This window comes from Saccoglossus kowalevskii, chromosome 16, assembly GCF_978046115.1.
Source record: "Saccoglossus kowalevskii chromosome 16, keSacKowa6.1, whole genome shotgun sequence".
NCBI lineage: Eukaryota > Metazoa > Hemichordata > Enteropneusta > Harrimaniidae > Saccoglossus > Saccoglossus kowalevskii.
Window position 1 is genome coordinate 28460500 of NC_140656.1, and position 23379 is coordinate 28483878.

The 23379-nt window shown below is 36.3% G+C and overlaps 1 protein-coding gene across 1 annotated transcript; it reads left to right on the forward strand.

The window, feature by feature from the left end:
* The first annotated feature begins 2 nt into the window (after positions 1–2).
* Positions 3–22719, forward strand: LOC100377798 (zinc finger CCHC domain-containing protein 8-like). The gene is made up of 12 exons (XM_006822936.3): positions 3–175; positions 764–806; positions 971–1045; positions 1691–1790; positions 2070–2248; positions 3840–3908; positions 5265–5325; positions 7546–7682; positions 8036–8184; positions 10352–10479; positions 11413–11611; positions 20642–22719. Exons 1-12 carry the CDS (start codon positions 10–12, stop codon positions 21400–21402), a joined length of 2067 nt encoding a protein of 688 aa, XP_006822999.2. The 5' UTR covers positions 3–9; the 3' UTR covers positions 21403–22719.
* The last annotated feature ends 660 nt before the right edge of the window (positions 22720–23379 follow it).

Genomic DNA, 23379 nt, shown 5'->3' on the forward strand with positions numbered 1-23379 from the left:
CAATCCAAGATGGCGGGTAATATGACCGAGGGTAATGTTTTCGGTGACGATTCTTTGTTCCAGCAGTTCGAGAAAAACGGTAATTCTAGTAGCGATGAGTCAGAAGAGGTAGCTGAAGCAGCAGAGAATTCACTGGGCACGTTGAACGAGGAAATAAACAGACTGCGTAAAGAAAATATCCTTTACTAATATGGCAGTTTGTTACGTGACTGACCCCAAGTTACACGTCCAATAATACACGAGTGTCGACTGCCTGCTTCTATTTTACCTCAATGGTTTAACAATACACATTTGACTTGTTTCTGCCTCAGAATCGTCAAAATGTTACGGTTGTATTTTGACATAGCTGGGAAATGTATCATTATCTATACAATGGGGGAATAATTTACATAGTGTCCTACTCAAATTATTAAGCAACATGTTTTCTGTTTTTTATCCTCTGTGGGTGATGACATGCGTTTAAATAATGATCATTTCGCCTGAAACTTAAACTATCAATTTAAAATGTGTTACATGTAGTTCCAGACTCAGATTTAAATATAATTTGTCGTATGTCCTCTGCTCAAAAAGAGTATACAATAGTTACAGGGCATAGTCTGACATATAGTCCTGCGTATGCTGTGTGTACAGGGACACGTTCAATTGATAGATGTCCACCACTACAGCCCTGCGTACCTCAACCCAACTGGCACCTGGAATTTAACCCACAACTTCCCTGGTGCCAGACCGACACATTTATCTTTATCTCCTTAACACTCCACACATCAGCAGTTGCATCAGAAATTACGATTGTTAATCAAAACCAGGTATTATTCATTTAATAAAATATATTATGAGATTTTCAATTCAATTCTCAACATGATGTATCTTAAATAGTGCACTTCTGTGCTGATAAGAATTTACATAAGAAATTATCATTGAATAACTGACACTATTGAGTTTCACCTTTGTTTGGTCCCTTATTTTTTAGTGGAATGGTAATCGGTGATGAAGGCTTAGATGGACCAGTAGCACAAGTTGTTTTTATGAATAATGACATCACCAAGTAAGCTATACAGAGTGCTGCAAAATGTAATATTCACTGGGTTGAAGTTGATTTAAAATAGATTTATCACTGATCTATTGAGCTGTAAATATAATTACTGCATTTGATCTATCAGAAGCACATGTGCTTATAAATGAGTTGTCTATGGTCAAAATAATGCAACGGAAATTACAAAAAAGTGATCTTTTCTTTAAAATGTACACATACATGTAACATAAATATAATTTGGTTTAGGTGCCTCTCCCTTCCTGGGGTTTACCTGTAGCAAAGTTTATAATTTTGTTTATACAAAACTTTGTCAAAACAAACTTAACCCTACCCTAAAGGGTTAAATACATTATTAATGCTTTAGCTACATATTTCGCTGGGAAGTTAGGAGACACCACTTTCATGATGATGGGGATTGTAGATGCTTAACTTGTGAGAATTTATCTGTAATATAACATTTTCTGTTTTTATACTATGCAGTAGACTGAGTAGTAAATATGTATTATGTGTAACATAACACAGTGTACATGCAAACTTAAAATATACAAAACACTGTGCGCACTCAACTTTGATCAACAACTGACAGATCTTTCATCTCAAAATTAACTGAATTAGTGGCTGAGTTAATATAAAAATTGTCTCTTTGTTCTGCTACAGAAAATATCAACAAGAACTGGAAAACTTCATAGTGGGACTTACATTTAATCCACCAAGGAGAGAAGGAGCCAGTTTTGATAAGACACAGCCGCATCCACAGGTATGTCAGATCATTGATTAGTAGAAAAGCTAACGATAGTGATTGGATTTTCAATTTAGAATCAAACCATTCATGCATTTTCTTGGCCTCCTGCAGGTCCACGTTGGCTTTGCCTATGCTGACGTATATGTACATTCTTGTTTTGACCAAAATTTAAAAACCATCTCGTGTGCGTTGAGAACTGTGTTGCTATTGTCAGTCATTGTGTTGTACATATACAATATATGGAATGTAAACTAACATCCTAAAAAGCATGCTTCTCTTTTTGCTTGTTAACAGACTTCTGCCATTGTGCTCGAGGAAGACCGCAAAACGTTGAAATCATCTGACATCAAGAGACGATCAGCATTTACAGCGGTGGGGAACGTGCAGTATTATAAAAATTTCTGTATTGATCAGCTTGGTAAACCTCTGATTGACTGGAATCCACAGCTTACTGAAGGTTGGGAGATACCTACGTATCCTCTTTGCTAACTACTCTATTTGATTTGAGCTCTGATCCAAGTCTCTGTTTTGCATTGCAGTCAGGACAAATTTGCATATTTTATGACAGTGTATGTAAGTGATAGAGGTGTGTCAATGCTATACTTATTAGTCCCCGTTCGGACGCAGTCCGAAAATGGGGACTTATGTTTTGACCTCCGTGCGTGCGTCTGTGCGTGCGTCCGGACCTGTATCTTAGAAATGCCTGGACCAATCACAATCAAACTTCACACATACATCATATATGATATTATACATATGCACGTCAATTTGTTTCACGTTCTGTTTCAAGATGGCCGAATGGTGGCCATTTTTGTGCTAAAAATCATCAAAATCAAGCATTTCTCAGGTGTTTACAGATGGATTTTGTTCAAACTTAGTATATACATTAGACATTATAGGACCTTGATGCACATCATTTTGTTTTATGATCTGATTCAAGATGGCCGAATGGCGGCCATTTTTGTGCTGAAAAATCCTAAAAATCAAGCATTTCTCGGCTGTTTACAAATGAATTTTGTTCAAACTCGATATATACATTAGACATTGTGGGACCTTGATGCAAATAATTTTGTTTTTCAGATAAGATTCAAAATGACCAACTGGCGGCCATTTGTTTCAATGAATGTGGTTCTCGTGCCATATCTCTGACTTGCTTTCACTGATTATGTTCAAATTTTAAATATTCATTATACATCATGTCATAGATAAACAGTTACATTGGTTTGACAATCCTATTCAAAATGGCCGAATGGTGGTCATTTTTGTGCTAAAAAATCATCAAATATCAAGCATTTCTGGCATTTATGGATGGATTTCGTTCAAACTTGCTATATACATTAGACATTACGGGTTCCTGATGCATGGCATTTTTTTTTTCAGATTGGATTCAAAATGGCTGACTGGCGGCCATTTTGTTTTAATGATTGGGCTTATAGAGCCTACTCTTAAATGCTTTGACTGATTATATTCAAATTTTATATATTCGTTATACATATTTCTTAAATTTAATATCTAACTGGGACTGTGCCATGCATGGCTTGTTTACTATGCCATATGTTTCAATTATCTAGTTTGTGCTCTTCTAGTTTTAATAGAGTAAATATAGAAAGAGGGTTATGGAAAACACTGGTATCCGAATCGCCATCTTAGGTGTGTGAATACTGTAAAAATACTTTTTTTTTAGCTGTAATAAATTTTCGTTTTGTATGGAACTTATTTTCGCTGATTTTTAACGAGTTGAATGTAAAATATAGGAAAACGGGTATATTTGCAGGATTTTATTTACACTGAATCATTCCTTCAGCGAAAATAGTGAAAATTAATTCTAAGCAAAAATACAGTATTTTACAGTAGCTAAAATTCTCTCTAGATCTGGATGCCTGTATTTTATAAGTTTGTTCTCTGAGTAGACACTATTATGTGTCAGATTGTCATAGATATTGCACTGGCATCGGTTACATTATCTGAAAGTACAACTATTGACAGACAAAATGTTTTTCTTCACTAAAAATTGTACCTCTCATATCACTTATCCCTCAGTGTTTTTTCCTGAATACATGTCAGTTATTCACAGGTGTTTACAGATGCCCTTCCATTTGATGATGATGGTTCAAAACCTAAAAAGAGATCAAGGTAGGATTGTCATTTTACAATATATTTTTTAATTTTTGTATTGTCTCCCTGCAAGGAACAGAATGAGAACAAGCCAACAATGTTCCATTAATTCCTTTAATATATAGATACTAAATGACATGTATGAGTTTCATTAATTCATTCACTCATCATGAAGATTATGTTCGTCCTTTGGTACCTCTTCCTCATCCAGGGACTCATCTCATACTGGTAGTATAAGCAATGTTTGTGCTTGCGTTTTGGTTTAGGTGCCCTCCTCTTGGGTTTACCTGTAGCAAAGTTCATGTTTGTCTTGTGGTTTAGATGCTCTCCCCCAAGATTTATCTGTAGCAAAGTTTGTTTGTCTTTTGGTTTAGCTATACCCTCCCCGGGGGTATGAACTAGGTGAATAGGCGGGTTGAAAACCCTCTGTCTAAGTTTATTTGTCTCATAGTTTAGGTGCTCTCTCTTGGGGTTCACCTGTAGCAAGGTTTGTTTGTCATTTTGTTTTAGGTGCCCTGCCCCAGGGTTCACCTGTAGCAAAGTTTATAATTTGGTTTAGGTGTATCTTCCTTCCTGGGGTTCACCTGTAGCAAAGTATATAATTTGGTTTAGGTGCCTCTCCCTTCCTGGGGTTCACCTGTAGCAAAGTTTATAATTTGGTTTAGGTGCCTCTCCCTTCCTGGGGTTCACCTGTAGCAAAGTTTATAATTTGGTTTAGGTGCCTCTCCCTTCCTGGGGTTCACCTGTAGCAAAGTTTATAATTTTGTTTAGGTGCCTCTCCCTTCCTGGGGTTCACCTGTAACAAAGTTTATAGTTTGGTTCATGTGCCTCTCCCTTCCTGGGGTTCACCTGTAGCAAAGTTTATAATTTGGTTTAGGTGTATCTTCCTTCCTGGGGTTCACCTGTAGCAAAGTATATAATTTGGTTTAGGTGCCTCTCCCTTCCTGGGGTTCACCTGTAGCAAAGTTTATAATTTGGTTTAGGTGCCTCTTCCTTACTGGGGTTCACCTGTAGCAAAGTTTATAATTTGGTTCATGTGCCTCTTCCTTCCTTCAGGTTCACCTGTAGCAAAGTCTATATTTTGGTTTAGATGCCTCTTCCTTCCTGGGGTTTACCTGTAGCAAAATTGTTAATTTAGTTTAGGTGCCTCTCGCTTCCTGGGGTTTACCTGTAGCAAAGTTTCAATATACATGCAAGTCTTTGTGGAATGCAAGTGTGTACTACGGTAGTTTAAATAACGAGATTACGATTAGTCTTTTCTCGTTTGTGGTACAATTATAGCTATAATTATATCACTAATGAGAGATATACTTGACAACTACTAACAAAGTGTTTGCTTGAAATTGTATATGTGTATATTTTGTTTTTACTCAGGCCGAAAGCCACATGCTGGAATTGTGACAGTGAATCTCACTCCCTCAGGGAGTGTACTCAGGTAATTTATTCTTAGTAAACTTTTATAGCATCAACCTGCTTGTAGTTGCTTTATTAAGTCCCTGCTCAGACAATGTTTGAAAACAGACTTTAAATTTACTCATGTGCATGCTAGGGTGCTATTGCTTATAAATATATCTCATACAAAGCTAGATCAATCAGTCAAATTGCATGTATATGTAATACTGCTTAGAAATAATCTATTTAGCAACTTGACTCAAGATGGCTGATTGGAAGCTATTTTTTATTCATTCCGGAATCATTATTTTGCACTTTCTTAGCTCTGCTATCAACTTATGATGATATGATGGTATTCATATTACTGATTCTTTGCCATTGCTGTCCGTTCAACTTTACATTTTCTATTTCTTTTTAAAAACCATCAGATGGCTAATAATTGTCATGACCCAGCGCTAAATGTGCTTTGATTTAATTTATGACCGGGAGAAGCTCAGGGCCAACAATCGTTCAAAGTTTTCAAATTATGTTGCGACTGGCATGTGTTTGACCTGCAATACACGGTGATTTCCGAAACAAGTTCACTTGGTTTGTTAGTTTGAATTGTAATACATGGAATCTGCGGTGGGGTGATAACAGGTTTTGGAACAGCACATATTCCTGCAAGTCAGCTGTATTTTGATAGTGTGTTAGTAAAATGCAATAAATTACTGATAGTGGACAGGAATTTTGAAACACATTTTTAGCTCAAGGAACCATAGGTGCAGTGTCCGCATTCTGGATGTCTTGATGGATGTGGGCGACTTCTTCTCAAAAACTGCTGAACTGTTTGACCTCATTTTTGTTGTGTAGCTGCCTTGATGAATGAGAAATCAATTTGCCATCATTTATGCAAATTCAATGCTTGAATGACTTCTACTACATGTGTATGACACTATTTTGTCTACATGGCTAATATTGATAGTGAACATGTATTGAGTTCTGTTAATGTGGTGACAAAATCTTTAACTCTCTATTTTTGGGAAATATTTTTGTAATTTTTGGTAAAAAATGCTATTTAGACTTCTTGAAAACTACCAGTTCAATTGCTTTGATACTTGGTATGTACAGTGTACCTGTAGGTTTCTTGGGTGGACCTCTGTCAGTTTTGTGCACCTATTTTTAGTCTCCGTTCGGACGCAGTCCGAAAACGGGGACTTATGTCTTGACCTCCGTGCGTGCGTGTGTGTGTGTCCGTGCGTGCGTCCGACCCTGTATCTTAGAAATGCGTGGACCAATCACAATCAAACTTCACACATACATGATAATATACATATGCACATCATTTTGTTTCACGATCTTATTCAAGATGGCCGAATGGCGGCCATTTTTGTGCTAAAAAATCCTATAAATCAACCATTTCTCGCTGTTTACAGATGGATTTTGTTCAAACTTGGTATATACATTAGACATTATGGGACCTTGATGCAAATAATTTTGTTTTTCAGATAGAATTCAAAATGGCCGACTGGCGGCCATTTTGTATTAATGAATGTGGTTCTCGTGCCATATCTATGACATGCTTTTACTGATTATGTTCAAATTTTAAATATTCATTATACATCATGTCATAGATAAACAGATATATTGGTTTGACTATCCTATTCAAAATGGCCGAATGGTGGTCATTTTTCTGCTAAAAAATCATCAAATATCAAGCATTTATGGGTGGATTTCGTTCAAACTTGGTACATACATTAGACATTACGGGTTCCTGATGCTCGTCATTTTATTTTTCAGATTGGATTCAAAATGGCTGACTGGCAGCCATTTTGTTTTAATGATTGGGCTTCTAGAGCCATATCTCTTAAATGCTTTGACTTATTATATTTAAATTTTATATATTCGTTATACATCACGTTACATATATATATGTATTCAAAATGGCTGATTTTGAATGCTGTTCCAGAGCAATATCTCTCTCTCAATATGGACAAGTACTTGTTTGACGATCAGATACAAATGTCAATCATTTTAATGTTAAAAAATCATATTCCTGACATGGTTATATTCCAGCTATATTACTATAAACAAAACTATATATCTTAAATTTGATAACTAACGGGGACTGTGCCATGCATGGCTTGTTCTTATTGAAATATTTATTTTATGCTTAAATTTATAAACTACAATACTATTCAATACAATAAGTGATTTTGGACATCAGACTAGCAAGCGATTCATAGGCTATTTAAACATCACTCATTTCTTTTGTTCAACACAGCCTCGTGATCTTGTTAAAATCAACCAAAATCGACAAGTTTTCATGGACAGCATGGGTACATCACCAAGGTCAGGGCGTTATCACAAGGATGATGAGGCAAAAGAAAGGTTGTCCAAGTTTAAACCAGGTGTTTTTAGGTGAGTCACTCTCTATTCTAATATTAGTATATTACATTTAATAATCCAAGGATTAGAAGGCTATAATACTGTGATGTAATTTTTTTACATTTTTGCCAACCAGCATGCAAATGTCAGTTGAGAAATGTTTCTCACCGATCAATGTGACAACATTACCCATTAATTTTTCTTTAAATGGTCACATACATTTATATTTAATAAAGATAGCAGTGAAAGACATCGTCATCAGGCGTGAACAATCGGTACTTACAATCAGTTACTGTGCTTGTACGCAAAGTGTGAAGGCCTTTAGCAAATGAATGTCCCAACAACTGCTATTGTTTTCAATAAATTAAATGTTTCTTGTTTTGCAGTGATACATTGAGAGAAGCTTTAAATATCACTCAAAATCAACTTCCTCCATTTATATACCAAATGAGAATCTATGGCTATCCTCCAGGATATCTTAAAGAAGCTGAAATAGAAACATCTGGACTTACAATGTACAACCATGAAGGGAAAGGTAAATGTGCTATGAACACTGAAATATAAAACATCTGGACTTACAATGTACAACCATGAAGGGAAAGGTAAGTATGCTATGAACACTGAAATAGAAACATCTGGACTTACAATGTACAACCATGAAGGGAAAGGTAAGTATGCTATGAACACTGAAATAGAAACATCTGGACTTAAAATGTACAACCATGAAGGGAAAGGTAAGTATGCCATGAACACTGAAACAGAAACATCTTGACTTAAAATGTACAACCATTAAGGGAAAGGTAAGTATGCTATGAACACTGAAATAGAAACATCTGGACTTACAATGTACAACCATGAAGGGAAAGGTAAGTATGCTATGAACACTGAAATAGAAACATCTGGACTTAAAATGTACAACCATTAAGGGAAAGGTAAGTATGCTATGAACACTGAAATAGAAACATCTGGACTTAAAATGTACAACCATTAAGGGAAAGGTAAGTATGCTATGAACACTGAAATAGAAACATCTGGACTTACAATGTACAACCATGAAGGGAAAGGTAAGTACATGTATGCTATGAACACTGAAATAGAAACATCTGGACTTAAAATGTACAACCATGAAGGGAAAGGTAAGTATGCTTGTTACGTTCAGATGCTGGTACTTGACTCGTATAACAAATAAAACGCCCAAACGCAAGCAGTGTGCAAGATAGTACGGTAGTATATTTTCAATGGCCTATTGAAATGTCACATAACTTTGTGTGCTACACCACACCTCAAACAAAAATGCTAGTAGTAACATACATCCAATATAGACTTCCGTTTAAAAACGGCAAAAAGAACAAACAGTCAAAATTAACAATACTTATCAAATCAAATCAAAGAGTTCGTTCTGTGCTGGCCTGTCACTCCGTCCTCTTCGAACTTTTGTCACGACTCCCAGGTGGTGTCAATCTTCCTTCATTCATCTTTGTCGAAGCGTACCAAGTTTCAGCTCACACGTGGACTTCTTCCAGCTTCTTCCAACACGTCACCGGAACGAAAACACAAGCCAGACCGGACAGCTATCAATGTTCAAGAACAATCCCCATTTCCTAATAAACTGATAAACCAGTCAGTGATACTTGTAAAAATTATAGTGCTATCAGTTCACCGTCTATTTGGAGTCTTCTTGCTATCAGTCTACCGTCTAATTGCCGTTTAACTCGTCAACGTAAAACAAAAGGCTTTTATAGCCAAAGCAGACTCCCTAACTCAGTACAAATAAATATGCAAAATAGGGATGAATTGACAAAAGAACACGACATAAAGCGACCGAGGACAATATGACGTTTCAATAAAACCCCAACTACAAATTACACAAATAATAAATACATAAAAATAAACTCAAACGCAACAATGCTATGAACTCTGAAATAGAAACATCTGGACTTAAAATGTACAACCATGAAGGGAAAGGTAAGTATGCTATGAACACTGAAATAGAAACATCTGGACTTACAATGTACAACCATGAAGGGAAAGGTAAGTACGTGTATGCAATGAACACTGAAATAGAAACATCTGGACTTAAAATGTACAACCATGAAGGGAAAGGTAAGTATGCTATGAACACTGAATAGAAACATCTGGACTTACAATGTACAACCATGAAGGGAAAGGTAAGTATGCTATGAACACTGAAATAGAAACATTTGGACTTAAAATGTACAACCATGAAGGGAAAGGTAAGTATGCTATGAACACTGAAATAGAAACATCTGGACTTAAAATGTACAACCAGGAAGGGAAAAGTAAGTATGCTAAGAACACTGAAATAGAAACATCTGGACTTACAATGTACAACCATGAAGGGAAAGGTAAGTATGCTATGAACACTGAAATAGAAACATCTGGACTTAAAATGTACAACCATTAAGGGAAAGGTAAGTATGTTATGAACACTGAAATAGAAACATCTGGACTTAAAATGTACAACCATTAAGGGAAAGATAAATATGCTATGAACACTGAAATAGAAACATCTGGACTTACCTTTCCCTTCATGGTTGTACATTGTAAGTATGCTATGAACACTGAAATAGAAACATCTTGGCTTTCTTTTTCCAGAGTTGATCCCACAATTACCCTGATGATGTGTGAACATGCTAATCATTATGCCACATATCAGGTGATCTTCTCTGTATTCATTTCAGCTACTGGAGAGGATGGTGAGGCTTTGGAAACTGGAGAACTGCATGGTGAAAAGAAAAGTTTGTATAACCCTGAGAAAATCATAGAGTATCCTGGATTTAATGTGAACCCAGATCCAGACGTTGTGGATGTAAGTGAATATGTGCAAACTGATTTCCTAATGGTACACAGTCTGCCATTGTCTATAATATTATATGATTTGTAACTTGAAGTGGTTTACAGCAAAAGTCATAGGCAGGTTTTTCATATGGCTTTTAAATATAAATGTCCTAGTGTCCTTATTTTTGTATACTTAAAACTGCTGAAGTTCTCTATTTATAGATGGTAGTGTTTTGCTTTATAACTCATCCAAAGACCTTATAGAACCATTGTTGCATGTCATTTTTTTCTGCAGACTGATTTTGTTTAATGAGTGCTGTTCAGGAGCTACATCTTGAACATGCCTTAACCAATCCCATTCAAACTTCGATCATATATGATATATTTTGGAATACATATGCATGTGCATTCGTTTCATGATCGGATTCAAGATGGCAGTATGGCAGTCATTTTACTGCTAAAATTTTCATCAAGCATTACTGCCATTCTGGATTCAATCTTGGTTATGTATGGGAATATTTTGTTTTAAGGAATGCTGTACCAAAGCCTTATCTCTAACTTTAAGCAATCATGTTTAAATTTCAAACATGTGTCATGGATCACATGCAATTGTTGACAACAAATTAAAATCTATCTAGTGCTTGTAACCCAATCAGATTGCTCATTTGCATTTACAGATTTACAAAATTAAAATTTTGCTGATTAGCATATTCGGTGTTTATAAATGAGTGGAGATCGTGTATTCATAATTAAAACTACATTTCTACATCACCATTACAATAAAAATATCACCATCTATAGAAGACACTGTTGCCATGCCCACAAAATTCTCAGCATATTGTCTACTTAAGCTTTGGTGCTTTTATCTCATATTATCACAATTCTCTCTAAATACAACACAAAAATCTGTTGCACTTGTCTGATTTTAATGTATTTCAATCTCATTATCTTTTTATTATGAAAGGAGCACAGACAGTTCAACATGCCTGCCATGCAATTACATCAGAGTAAAGAAGTCTTCAAGCTTTATTTGAGTCCAGCAAGCGAACAAGCCAGGAAAAGACACAGATCTGATGATGAAAGAACTCAACCGAGAAAGAAACAAAGAATTGAAGCAGATCGCCAAGTAGCTGAGATGGACATTTCACTTACCGCAACATCTAGTCAGTGTTTTTAAATTATTTCATACACATACCTATACATAGAGGTCATTATATGACAATCCTTATATTTTTTTGTATTTATGAGTATTCCTGTTTCTTGAATAGTGCGATATGAAGGGGTTATCGTGAAATAACCAATTTATCATACATTGTTTCATGTTCTATGTGCTGTAGGACAAATACAGATGATTTTGCAGCAGATTATAGTGAAGGACACGCAGGTTTACAAAACAGTTCATACTGTAAAAGTCCTAATATAAACCGCATACGTATAATAGTAACCAAACCCCCAATTCCGTTTTCAGAATTGAAGAGTTTTTGATAAAAATTGCAAACATGAAAAGTACTTATTACTAACCGCACCCCCAATTCAACATGGCCGTGACTGACTTCATTGTTTCAACCAGCTGGTCCAAAACGGCATTGTTCCTAACCTTATTTGTTTCAACGTGTCTAAAAAATATTCACACTTATTTATTGTGTGAAACTGCTTTTGTTCTTGAGGCAACATTATGAATACGTCCGGGTTTTTGTATGTTTTCGACAGTGAGCTGTTATCACCGTGAAAGTGTTAAATTCTTCATCAGTACTCAGTTTATCTTTTGAAAAAAACTAATTTCTTGATGTAAAAAAAAAAATCATACTGTTTTCCCATCTAAATCAAAGCCAAAAGATCGCATTACAATATAAGTAAATCTCTCCCGTGTTGCATTCACCATGAAGTCACTGAACTGTCATTAACATATTTAAATGCGCTATGGTAATTCTAACACATTGGCACCGTTCAACATTTTGATTGGTTAATTAGCGACTTGACCTATCTGGTCACTAAACACAGTTCGAGGTCTTGTGTGCACTGATAAAAAACATGGCAGATATTGTATTGCATCGAGCATTTACATGTGACTGAAATCATTTGCTTACATTGAAACTAAGTTGAATTTTCCTTGCATAACAATTTATTTTTCATACATTATTATAATTAACAAATTTAACACCTCGAAACTAGTAAGTATTCACTTGTGAAACGTAGCATGACCAGATTTTGCTACCGTACTGTAATCATTTTCTACTAAGCAATGCATTCATGTTTGTTTTTATTTGAAACTATTTCTTGAATATACTTCCTGACACCTATTCAAAATATTATACGGTGTAATTGTTTGTTTTGTGCTTGTGTTGTGGGAAAAATGACCACGCCCATTTAGTGATTGCAATGTGCACCGAATATAAACTGCACCCCGAACTTGAGATTTTGACCCCAATTTTTAAATTGACACATTGTAATAAACCGTGGTTTATATAAGGACTTTTACAGTAGTTTGTGGGGAAACCGTAATATTGCTTATGCTCAATTTAAATCTTATAACGTTATATTCTAGTATTGATTATGAAAAGTACTACAGCTCTTTCAGGTACAGCATCCGCATTGCAACCTTGACTGAGATAAAGTCTGGTAGGAGTAACTAGTAAAATATAGTAAAATAAACAAAACATGTACACACCAATGTGTACTTAATGACGCTTGTCTAAGAAGGGATTACGTTGAACGTGGAAGGTAGGCAGGGCTGTGGTGAGGGACATCTATCAACCGGACGCGTTCCCTTACACACAGCATTGTACGCAGGGCAAATATACCAGTACTACATAAACTCACACATAACCACCAAACAGACACAAACACAAGCAATGTATTACAGTAGTTCTCTTTTTTGAATATTTAGTGGCCCTGAAAAGGGCCGTTTGGTTTATGTCATAGACAAAGAAGTTAGACTTAGAGATATCCAGTCAGGTTATAATAACCAGCAATGTCTGTTGACATAATTTCGCCGACAGCATCATACACGGCGACCGCAATATTATCATGCAAGAGGCGGCGATAATGTTCCCTTTTGAGTATTTCTTTCATCTTACCGAAACAGTTTTCACAGGGATTGAAGTCTGGGGAATAAGTGGGTAAAAAAATATATTCGATGCCCATCGTTTCAAACCAGTTAGAAAGTATAACCTCAGCTTCATTATGGTGAATTGGGGCGTTGTCGAGGACAACAAAATCCCCAGGTTGTAAGATCTGTTGTCCGTCATCGGTATAATTTTCCACTGCTTCAACAAAAAAATTGATGAAACGGTTGGTATTCGACGGACCCTCGACAACGCTACAGTACTTGACGTCGTCAGCTCCAACTAGTAGGTTGACCGTGAAGTTGACACCACCTGCCGCATAGCGACTGACTTCAACGCAAGGTTCTCCTTTTCTCGAATGTCCGCAACTCACTTTCACGCCGGACTCATCCATAAATTTAATTCTGTATGGATCCTGGGTGTATCGCAAGTTTCGGTCCGTAAATCTCTCTCCTCGCGTGATTGCCATTTTTTTCCTTGACCAGCTACCGTCACTGAAATCGTTTTTCACAGTACTACAAACCGTTGCCAATGAGACGCTAGTCACCGGTGTGAATTGCAGCAGCTCGTCCCGGAGTTCATTGAGTGAAACAGACAGTCGTTCTCGCTTAAGGCCTTCGAGTAGCGCGATTTCTTGTCTTTCAAGAATTTTGTCCTTTCCACCTGAACGACGCTTAGCTTGGAAGGACCCAGTTTGCCAATATCTTGTCCAAAGTCGCTTCGCTGTACGTTCGTCTACTTTGAATTTCCTACCAACATGCGCCAATATTCCACGAGGGAGTTCACCGGACTCAACATGTCCTCCTCTGTTTTTTACTTCTTCGATGATCAAACTTCTCAAATCAGTACTCAAAAACTGCCCTGGTTCATACATTTGATTTTTGGCGTTTTGCTTAAGTGCCATAATATCTGATGATCACTTCGATTTGCAGTCAGAGCTAGAATAAGAAAGTAAATCACGTGTACACACAAAGGGGTCTCGGGACGCGTTTCCGACTTTGGAAAGTGGGCCATTCCATTACTTTGAAGGAGTAGTTAAATTTGAATTAATAGTACATTCTCAATACATGAACTATTTGTTCATTTTTGACTCCCATGTGCGAAGCACAAAATGGGAGTCTTTGCAGTTAGTGTGTCTGTATGTGTGTGTGTATGTGTGTATGTGTGTATGTGTGTGTGTGTGTATGTGTGTCCGACTGTTCCACTGCTATCTCAAGAACCATACATCGGTTTTTGATGAAACTTGGTGCATAGATGCTCTGGGCCAATGCGCAGATTTGATTAGGTTTTGGTAAAAATCCATGCTCGTTAATTACCTAATTTGCATGATAATTAGCTAATTTTTAGCTGTTCTATGACTGTTCCACTGATATCTAAAGAACCACTCATTGGATTTTGATGAAACTTGGTACATAGATGCTCTGAACATATGCGCAGATTTGATTAATTTTTGGTAAAAATCCGTGCATATTAATTACCTAATTTGCATAATAATTAGCTATTTTTTAGTGGTTCCATGACTGTTCCACTGATATCTAAACAACCACTCATTGGATTTTGATGAAACTTGGTACATAGATGCTCTGAACTAATGCTAGGTTTTGATTAGTTTTTGGTAATAATCCGTGGATACTAATTACCTAATTTGCATAATGATTAGTCAATTTTCGGTTTTTCCACTGATATCTCAAGTACTAATCATCACATTTCAATGAAACTTGGTACATAGATGTCATACGACACTGCACAGACCTGATAGTTTTTATGGTAATATCAGTACATATTAATTACCTAATTTGCATAATTAATTAATTTTCAGCATTTGATATAAGTAGTTAGCATTACATTTCAATGAAACTTGGTACTTACATACTCAAGGACTATGCAGAGATTGATTGTTTTCGATAAATATTTGTGCATATTAATCACCTAATTTGCATAATTAGTTAATTTTCAGCTTTTCCACGGGTATCTCAAGTACTAATCATCGCATTTCAATGAAACTTGGTACATAGATCCTTTAGGACTATGCAGAGACCTGATTAGTTTTAGGGTAAATAATTGTGCATATTAATTACCTAATTTGCATAATTAATTTTCAGCTTTTCTACTGATATCTAAAGTACTAATCATCACATTTCAATGAATCTAGAATTATGCAGACCCAATTAGTTTCCGGTAAATATTTGTGCATATTAATCACCTAATTTGCATAATTAACCAACTTTCACACTGATATCTCAGGTACTATACATCACATATCAATGAATGTACATGGATGCTGTAGGACCTGAATAATTGTGGGTTAAAATCTGTACATAATAATTACCTAATTTGCATAATTAACCAATTTTAAGCTTTCACACTGATATCTAAAGTACCGTAAAAACTCCAAAATTTCGACCGGTTTTAAATAATTGGTGTTAGATATGTGACGTGTTTTTAGAGTCAAAATTAAGGTGCATTTTCGGACGGTCAAATTTTTCAGAATAGAAATCAGCAAATGAAAAAATGGGGATGATAGACAGTGTGCTTCATTAGTTTTTAAAAAATGCAATGTCCGTCAATTGACGTAAACTTCCTCATGTTTCACGGTAAAAGCAAAGGTCGTGGCCGAGTTGTAACTCAAAATCTAAACAAAGTCATCAATCAGTGAGTATTATGACAAGCAAAACAAAACATCAAGACGCGGAGAAGAGGTCAGCACAAAACTAATAGGTCAAAAGACAAAGCTGTCTCGCACTACCTAGAAAAACTTGCGAATGTTCGAAGTACAGGTACCCATTGGACAAAAGATGCATGGAAGTTTAGCAAACTATCTCCCCGACCCAGTGCAATGTATCCGGTTAGAATCAAAGCTCACGTGTCCCTTATTTGAGGGACCAAATTCTGCCGTAAATTCGCCCTTGGATTAAAAAATAAAATGGGATTTAAGAAAATAAAATGGGACTTTTAAGGTGTATTTTGGCGTCATTTTTCGGACATTTCAATTAATCCTGCCGGCTAAAATAGAGTCTAAGTTTTACCGTAGTCATTGACGTTTGTCTATTCAAGAGTACACGTGTATGATTTTTATCGTGACTAGCGTGAGCGGGTAAGCTTCCTTTCGAGAATGAGCTGTTATCACTGTGAACAATGTTAAATTATTCTTCAGGTGACCAGTTTATTTTTTAAAAACAACTAATTTTTTTATTTAAAAAAAATCATGCCGTTTTCGCATCAAAATCCAAGGCAAAATATCGTACTACAACATCAATATCTTCCGCATTGCGTTCAATAACATTAACATATTTAAATAAGCTATGGTAATTTGAACACGTTGGCATCATCCAGCTTTTTGATTGGTTAATTAGCGATTTGACCTATTTGACCTAAGAGAACATGGCGGATATCCTACAGCATCAAACGTTTATACGAGACCGGAATCATTCGCTTACGATGAAACTAAGTTGACTTTTATTTGTATTTCATAACCATTCAACAAATTTATTTTGTGTACATTATTATAATCACTACTGAGTACAGTAATAATCAACAATTCAGAAACGCAGCATGCCGAGATTTTTGTGTTCGTTTTTATTTCAAACTTCGTTTATTTAGAATATATTTTCGTTACCAATAAAATAAAAATCTCTCAGTCAATCAGAAACCCGGATTCATGCCTTCGAGGAAGGTCCCGTTTGAACGCTCACATCGTGTGTTTTTTTCGTTTGGGGGAAAACTAAAACTGGTCGCAATTTTCGAATAAGAATGAGTCGGCAATTTTTAGTGGAGTCGAAAATTTGGAGGTAAATAAAACACCGAAACCCGGCAAATAAATAGCCAATCGAATTTTTAGAGGGGTCGAAATTTTGGAGTTTTCACGGTACTAATTATTCCATTTCAATGAAACTTAGTACAAAGATGCTCTAGGACAATGTACAAACCTAATTAGTTTGGGGTAAAAATCTGTTCATATTAATTCCCTAATAAGCATAATAATTCATAATTTTTTGGTTCTAATCACATTTCAATTAAACTTGGAGACGTAGATTTTCTGTTACATTGCGCAGACCTCATTAGTTTTACACTCAAATCTGGTCATATTAATTTTCTGATTTGCATAATTAGTTTTCAGCTAAGTAATTTCGAATTATATTTAATGTGTCTCCAATACTCTCAGCACATGGGAGTTCTTTCTAAGCTTTCTTTGATTTTAAACGTAATGTTTATGTTGTTGACCTCTAATGTTCATGACCTCAATTGATGGCATTTAAATTAAAAAAATCAGAGACAAGTGAATCTCCTTTTTAAGGGTTCATTCACCCTGTTGTATTGTGTTAACACATAGACCCTTCTGTCTATGGTTAACGTCAAACTGCTTTAATACTAGTACCACAAATGTACCATCACCGATGTGATGGATGGTGTTATTTATTGTCGTTATGTTATGTTTTTTTTTATTAAACTTGGTTATGTGAACACACTCATACTATTTTACACTTATATTGCACGGTGTTTCTCTTTTTGAAGGATGTGTTGGCCCTAATAATCCCGCCACCCCTTGCCCACATCCATGGCCATGGTTGTTCGCTTGGACGAGGCAACCCAGTAACTTCACTGTATACAGTAACATCGGGGTAGAGCTGTACTATCCTAGAAAACGCTGTACTGGATGGGTTTGGTACATGACCTGCCAACACGCCGTCATCATAAACTCCAACTGCGTTCACATCTTGCAGATTGAAATCTTCGATCCAACACTGGTAGTTTTTGCCCATGAACACTCCACTGTGATATGCATGGTGACCCTTGATGACTGAGTTTTCTAGAACGAAAAGGGCCATTTCTACAAATCTATGAAGCGCGTATACAAAGCAGTGGCGGTTCTATGTAAATCAGGTGTGCTGCTTCCTGCCCATGAGATGACAACCAGACTTTATCAAAATACATGGGATATTCCGTGATCCATTCACAATGGGGGTCCGCAATTTCGATTTCATAAGCAAAATAGTCACATCTCGTTTACAAACAGAACAAAACAAAACAAAAACATTATTTTTAAGTTTTTTCATCTTATAATAATTTTATTTTCCAAAACACTAATTTCCAGTGTTCAAATCAAAAGCGGAAAATAAGCGTTCCTGCTCTGTACACCCCTATTCAAAATTATACACATTTATTACGTAACGATTTTTCTGTAGATTAATTAACCACACTAATACTATCTATTCATTTCAATTTCGACAACATGGCAAGCAACACACCCAGTACTCCACAACGGCAAACCACATTTGAGTTTATCAAATCGATCGATAAGGGCTTACTTAGATATCTCAATGATTTTCTTCGCCATGACTTCACGAATGTCAACTGTTTGAAATACCTGAAGCCGAAAGACTTGGACCTGTTTTCCACCAAAATCAGCGCAGTTCATCGACGTATGATCGTCAACGCTGTAGCAAAGCTACAGACACCGACCTCACGCTTGGGTATTGAGAGTCCACATGATAACGAGCCAATAGAGAAAGTATCAACTCGGCGAAACGAAAGTGACACTCTCCAGCCCCGCACATTGTTCGCAGACTTAGAAGACGGCAGTCATACGCGGGAAGACACTGATGATTTTGTTGACACGTTTACGTACAGTTCACCAATCGAAAACTCTGCTCCGTGAACGTGAAAAAGAAGTTGACGAGATGGAAACTGAACTCCAAGATCTGGAGTCCCAGCACAGAAGTCTTACAAACAAATACTGCCAGCAAATAGAAAAAATCCCTGGCAGAATCCAATGTGGAAATTGCCACCTATATGCTGGTCATCGTGCCAACCGATGTCATAACGACAAATGCGTTACAGCGGAGCAGTGCGGTGATTTGAATGCCCGTGGTCACGAGGAAGAAAAAAAGGACGTCGCCAAACTAAATGGTAAAATTATTAACAGAAATCAAAGGGAAGAAAACGGCGTTAGACGTAAAAAACAGGCATACAAGTCATCGCAATCAACGTTTGGAGAAAAAATACTTGCTGCCTTGATTCGTAGCAACCAGAAAAAATATCTTTTTCAAACAGCAAGTGGAAGTTTGGCCACACGAATCGCCGTACTGAATGTCGACAAGGCAATTCTAGATAAACACTTCAAAGGGAAAGTGCCGACAAACGAGGAATCTGCGTTATTCCAAACAATTATTGACAATTTCAACAAAGAAAACAATCGGAAGAAAACGAAACCGGCACATGGCTAGAAATGAACTCGGTATTTCCCGTGAAATTTCCCGAAAAAAACCCCAAAGAAGCTAGCCGACCGAACACCGAGAAACAAAATATGCCCGAATGTGAAGTACCGACAACTTGTACTACAAGCATCATACCTCCATCGATCGCATCCGTACCTCTAGCAATAGGACCCGTACCTCCACCGATCGCACCCGTACCTCCATCGATAGGACCCGTACCTCCACCGATAGCACCACTGAACGATGGTTTGATGACGCAGTCGTATGGGATTACACCGACTTTAAATAACGTGTACAACCCGTATTACCCCATGTACTATCAGTACCCATACGCATATCCATATCCATGGGGAAGCATGATGCCACCGTCAACTACCGAACAGTCGTTGCCAAATCCGTCCGTAAACACTGAATACATGTTTCCATATCATGCTTTTTCATTAATTAATCTAACCTTTTTTTATATACTTGATAGTAACATTTCTTTTGTTTTTTGTTTTGTTTTTGCGTTCAATTGTACAATCACGATTTTTAAAAATAACCCTCTTTTGAAATAAATGGCTATTGCAAACATTCATTGTGTGTTTTAATCTAGGTTAATTGACAGTATGTTTACGTAAGTTAAGTCTCCTCAGACAAAACAAATCTCACTTGGTGCCATAGTGGTAATACCTCTTTTGTTGTAGAAGTAATCTACATGGTTAGATACATTGTATCAACATCAAAGTGTGAACTGTCTTGGTTGCAATGCGGATGCTGTTCCGGAAAGAGCTGTAAATTGGTCTGAAACAAAATAACACCGCACATTGGTTGAAATATAAGCAGGATTACCAAGAAGATTTGGGTTAGATTGAATAAAAAGTTGTAACATGACATTCCAAATCTATAATGTTCTATTTCTCTTGCATTGTAGGTGATGAAGAAATGGACAATGGTCTTGTTTTTAAACCACCTCTTCCTCCAGACTTTGCTGCAGCAACCCCTCCACCTTTACCGTCTGACACCCCTCCAAGTACCCCAGGAAACACACCCCGTCATATGCAGTCAAACACTTCAGATAGCGAGAACAGTGCAAGTAACTCGCGATGTACTACTCCTGAGCTAGATGAACTTGAAGAGAAGCAGAGACTACTATTGGCCGCTTTAGAAGAGGCAGAAGGCACCAGTACGGATACTGGTGGTCTAGATACCATGAATGAAGATGATGAGAACAATATCATTAAAGATGGGGACACAGTTGTCATTGGAGATGAAGAATTTATTACGACTGATAGCTATACTGATAACTCTGATAATGAAACCGTTAGTTCCACAATCAATGAGGAAATGTCTTCAAATGGCAGGACTGCTGAGTGTGAAAACAATGATAGTACATCTGAAAAAGGAATCAATATGTCTGTATCAATGTTGGATGAGCAGACAAGTAATAAACAAGACAGTACAGAAAGTGACCAAGACATAAACAATGGAACCAACTCACACTCAAAGACGCCAAGTCATTCAGATTCCGAGTCTAAAAATGGGATTCAAAAAAGCCTGAAGGGTATCCCTGATGCCAGCAAGTTTGCATCTGGGATATCCCCTTATCGCGCACATGATAATGAAACTCAGTCAACAGGAGTGTTTAAAAAAATACGTGGAATCATTAAGAAGATCCAGAAAAAGGGAAAGTAACCTCTAGATGTTTTTTTTTTACATTGCTGCAAAATTAATTTCTTTGATTGACAATAGAGGGTGCTGTTCTGATGTGTTTGAGTGTGCTCAAATCTACCATGGACCAATGACACAAAGCAAAGCCATGCACATATTTCTCATATGGCTCTGCATGGATGTAAAAATGGAATCATTGTTTAATTAATACATGCTAACACCTCCAAAATTTGCCATGCCATTGCCAATTATTCCCTTGGTGCATGTTAAACCAAGAAGTCAACAAAGAAAAGTGGTTCAAGGAAGGCAGTTTGGAAAGCAACTCAATCGCTTTCATATTCGATATTATGGAAATTACATCATACTTTTTCATTAATCTGAGACACTGCGGATTTACTTTCAGTGGACTGCGAGAAATCAAATTCAAATACCCACGTTAAGGTAAGATGACTTGACAATTTTAAGTCATTTTATAGCGGTTCAGTGACTTATCGTTCAAGATTGTGATTCGCATATTGCCACTTATACAACTCTTTCTGTTGCACACTATCAAATTCAAATTTGTCTAATGTAGTAAAAACCTTTTTTTTACAATATTTTGATGGATTGTAATGTCTTAATACATGTTGTCTTTGTAAATTTCATTCAGTGCACAATGGATAAAATGAATTGGAGCTCAAAAAAACCTAAGGGTCTAAATCATTTATGCAATTGAACATATTTTAGTGTTTTTAATAGTTTCTAGAATTGGCAACAATCTATGGTATTATCTCAGGTGTGACCCAATAATGAAAGTGCCAAAGGTTACAGGCATTAATTGGAAGTGTATAGATATGTTTTTACTGAAGTACTTTAATTGTATCTGTAAATAACAAAAAAAAAAAAAAATTTTTAAGAGGTTCAACAAATTAAAGTTAACTATTTCTGTATAATGACACTTATCATACCATGGCCAACATGATTGCTTTTTCATGCTTTGTTTTATTGCTACTTGTTTTGTATTCTCATCCTTAATGTACATGTATCTGAGACTTGTTTATATTCATACATTCAAATATTCTTGTACTAGATAACTAGACTAAGCTTTGCATGATTTCAGGATCTAGTGGAAAACCATTAGATGCTCAATAGCAATGCGGCTTGTAAAAAAATTTGTTTACATGATATTTAAATGTTGTGCTGTGAATGGCAATTTAACAGCATTTTCAAAAATGTGTCAGAAATTACATGATTATCCCCTTCTTTTTTAAAAAAAATCCTAAATTTGTTACACAAAGTGTTCATTTTCATCAGAATTGGTGACTGTTTGGTCCTCTGTCTTATTCTGTGTTGTGTATTTTGCAGGGCATTCACAGTACCACATTGGTTATACCATCAGCTATGCTGTATTTTACTTTTTAGCTCCGCTGTCGACTTTGTCGAGCGGAGCTTATCATATGAGTGATTGTCCGTCGTCGTCGTCCGTCGTCGTCGTCCGTGTCAATGTTTTACTTTTTCGACTTCTTCTTGAAAACTACAAGCCTGAATGCTTTGATACTTGGTGTATATGTACCTTGGGTAGACCTCTCTCAGATTTGTTCATTTCATGATGATATCTTCAATTCTCTAATTTTGGTGAATATTTTTGTCATTTTTAGTAAAAAGTGATATTTTCGACTTCTTGTTGAAAACCGCAAGTCCAATTGCTTTGATATTACATATATAGGTACTACATGTGGACCTCTCTCAGATTTGTTCATTTTGTAATGATATCTTTAATTCTCTAATTTTGGTGAATATTTTTGTCATTTTTGGTAAAAAGTGATATTTTCGACTTCTTGTTGAAAACCGCAAGTCCAATTGCTTTGATATTACATATATAGGTACTACATGTGGACCTCTCTCAGATTTGTTCATTTTGTAATGATATCTTCAATTCTCTAATTTTGGTGAATATTTTTGTAATTTTTGGTAAAAAGTGATATTTTCGACTTCTTGTTGAAAACCGCAAGTCCAATTGCT

Bases quoted from the DNA above. Each gene is read 5' to 3' on its own strand.
- LOC100377798 (XM_006822936.3), top strand. From the start codon at position 10: ATGGCGGGTAATATGACCGAGGGTAATGTTTTCGGTGACGATTCTTTG. The intron at 807-970 runs GTATTATTCATT...CTTATTTTTTAG, and splicing joins CGATTGTTAATCAAAACCAG to TGGAATGGTAATCGGTGATG. The intron at 2,249-3,839 runs GTATCCTCTTTG...AATACATGTCAG, and splicing joins GAAGGTTGGGAGATACCTAC to TTATTCACAGGTGTTTACAG.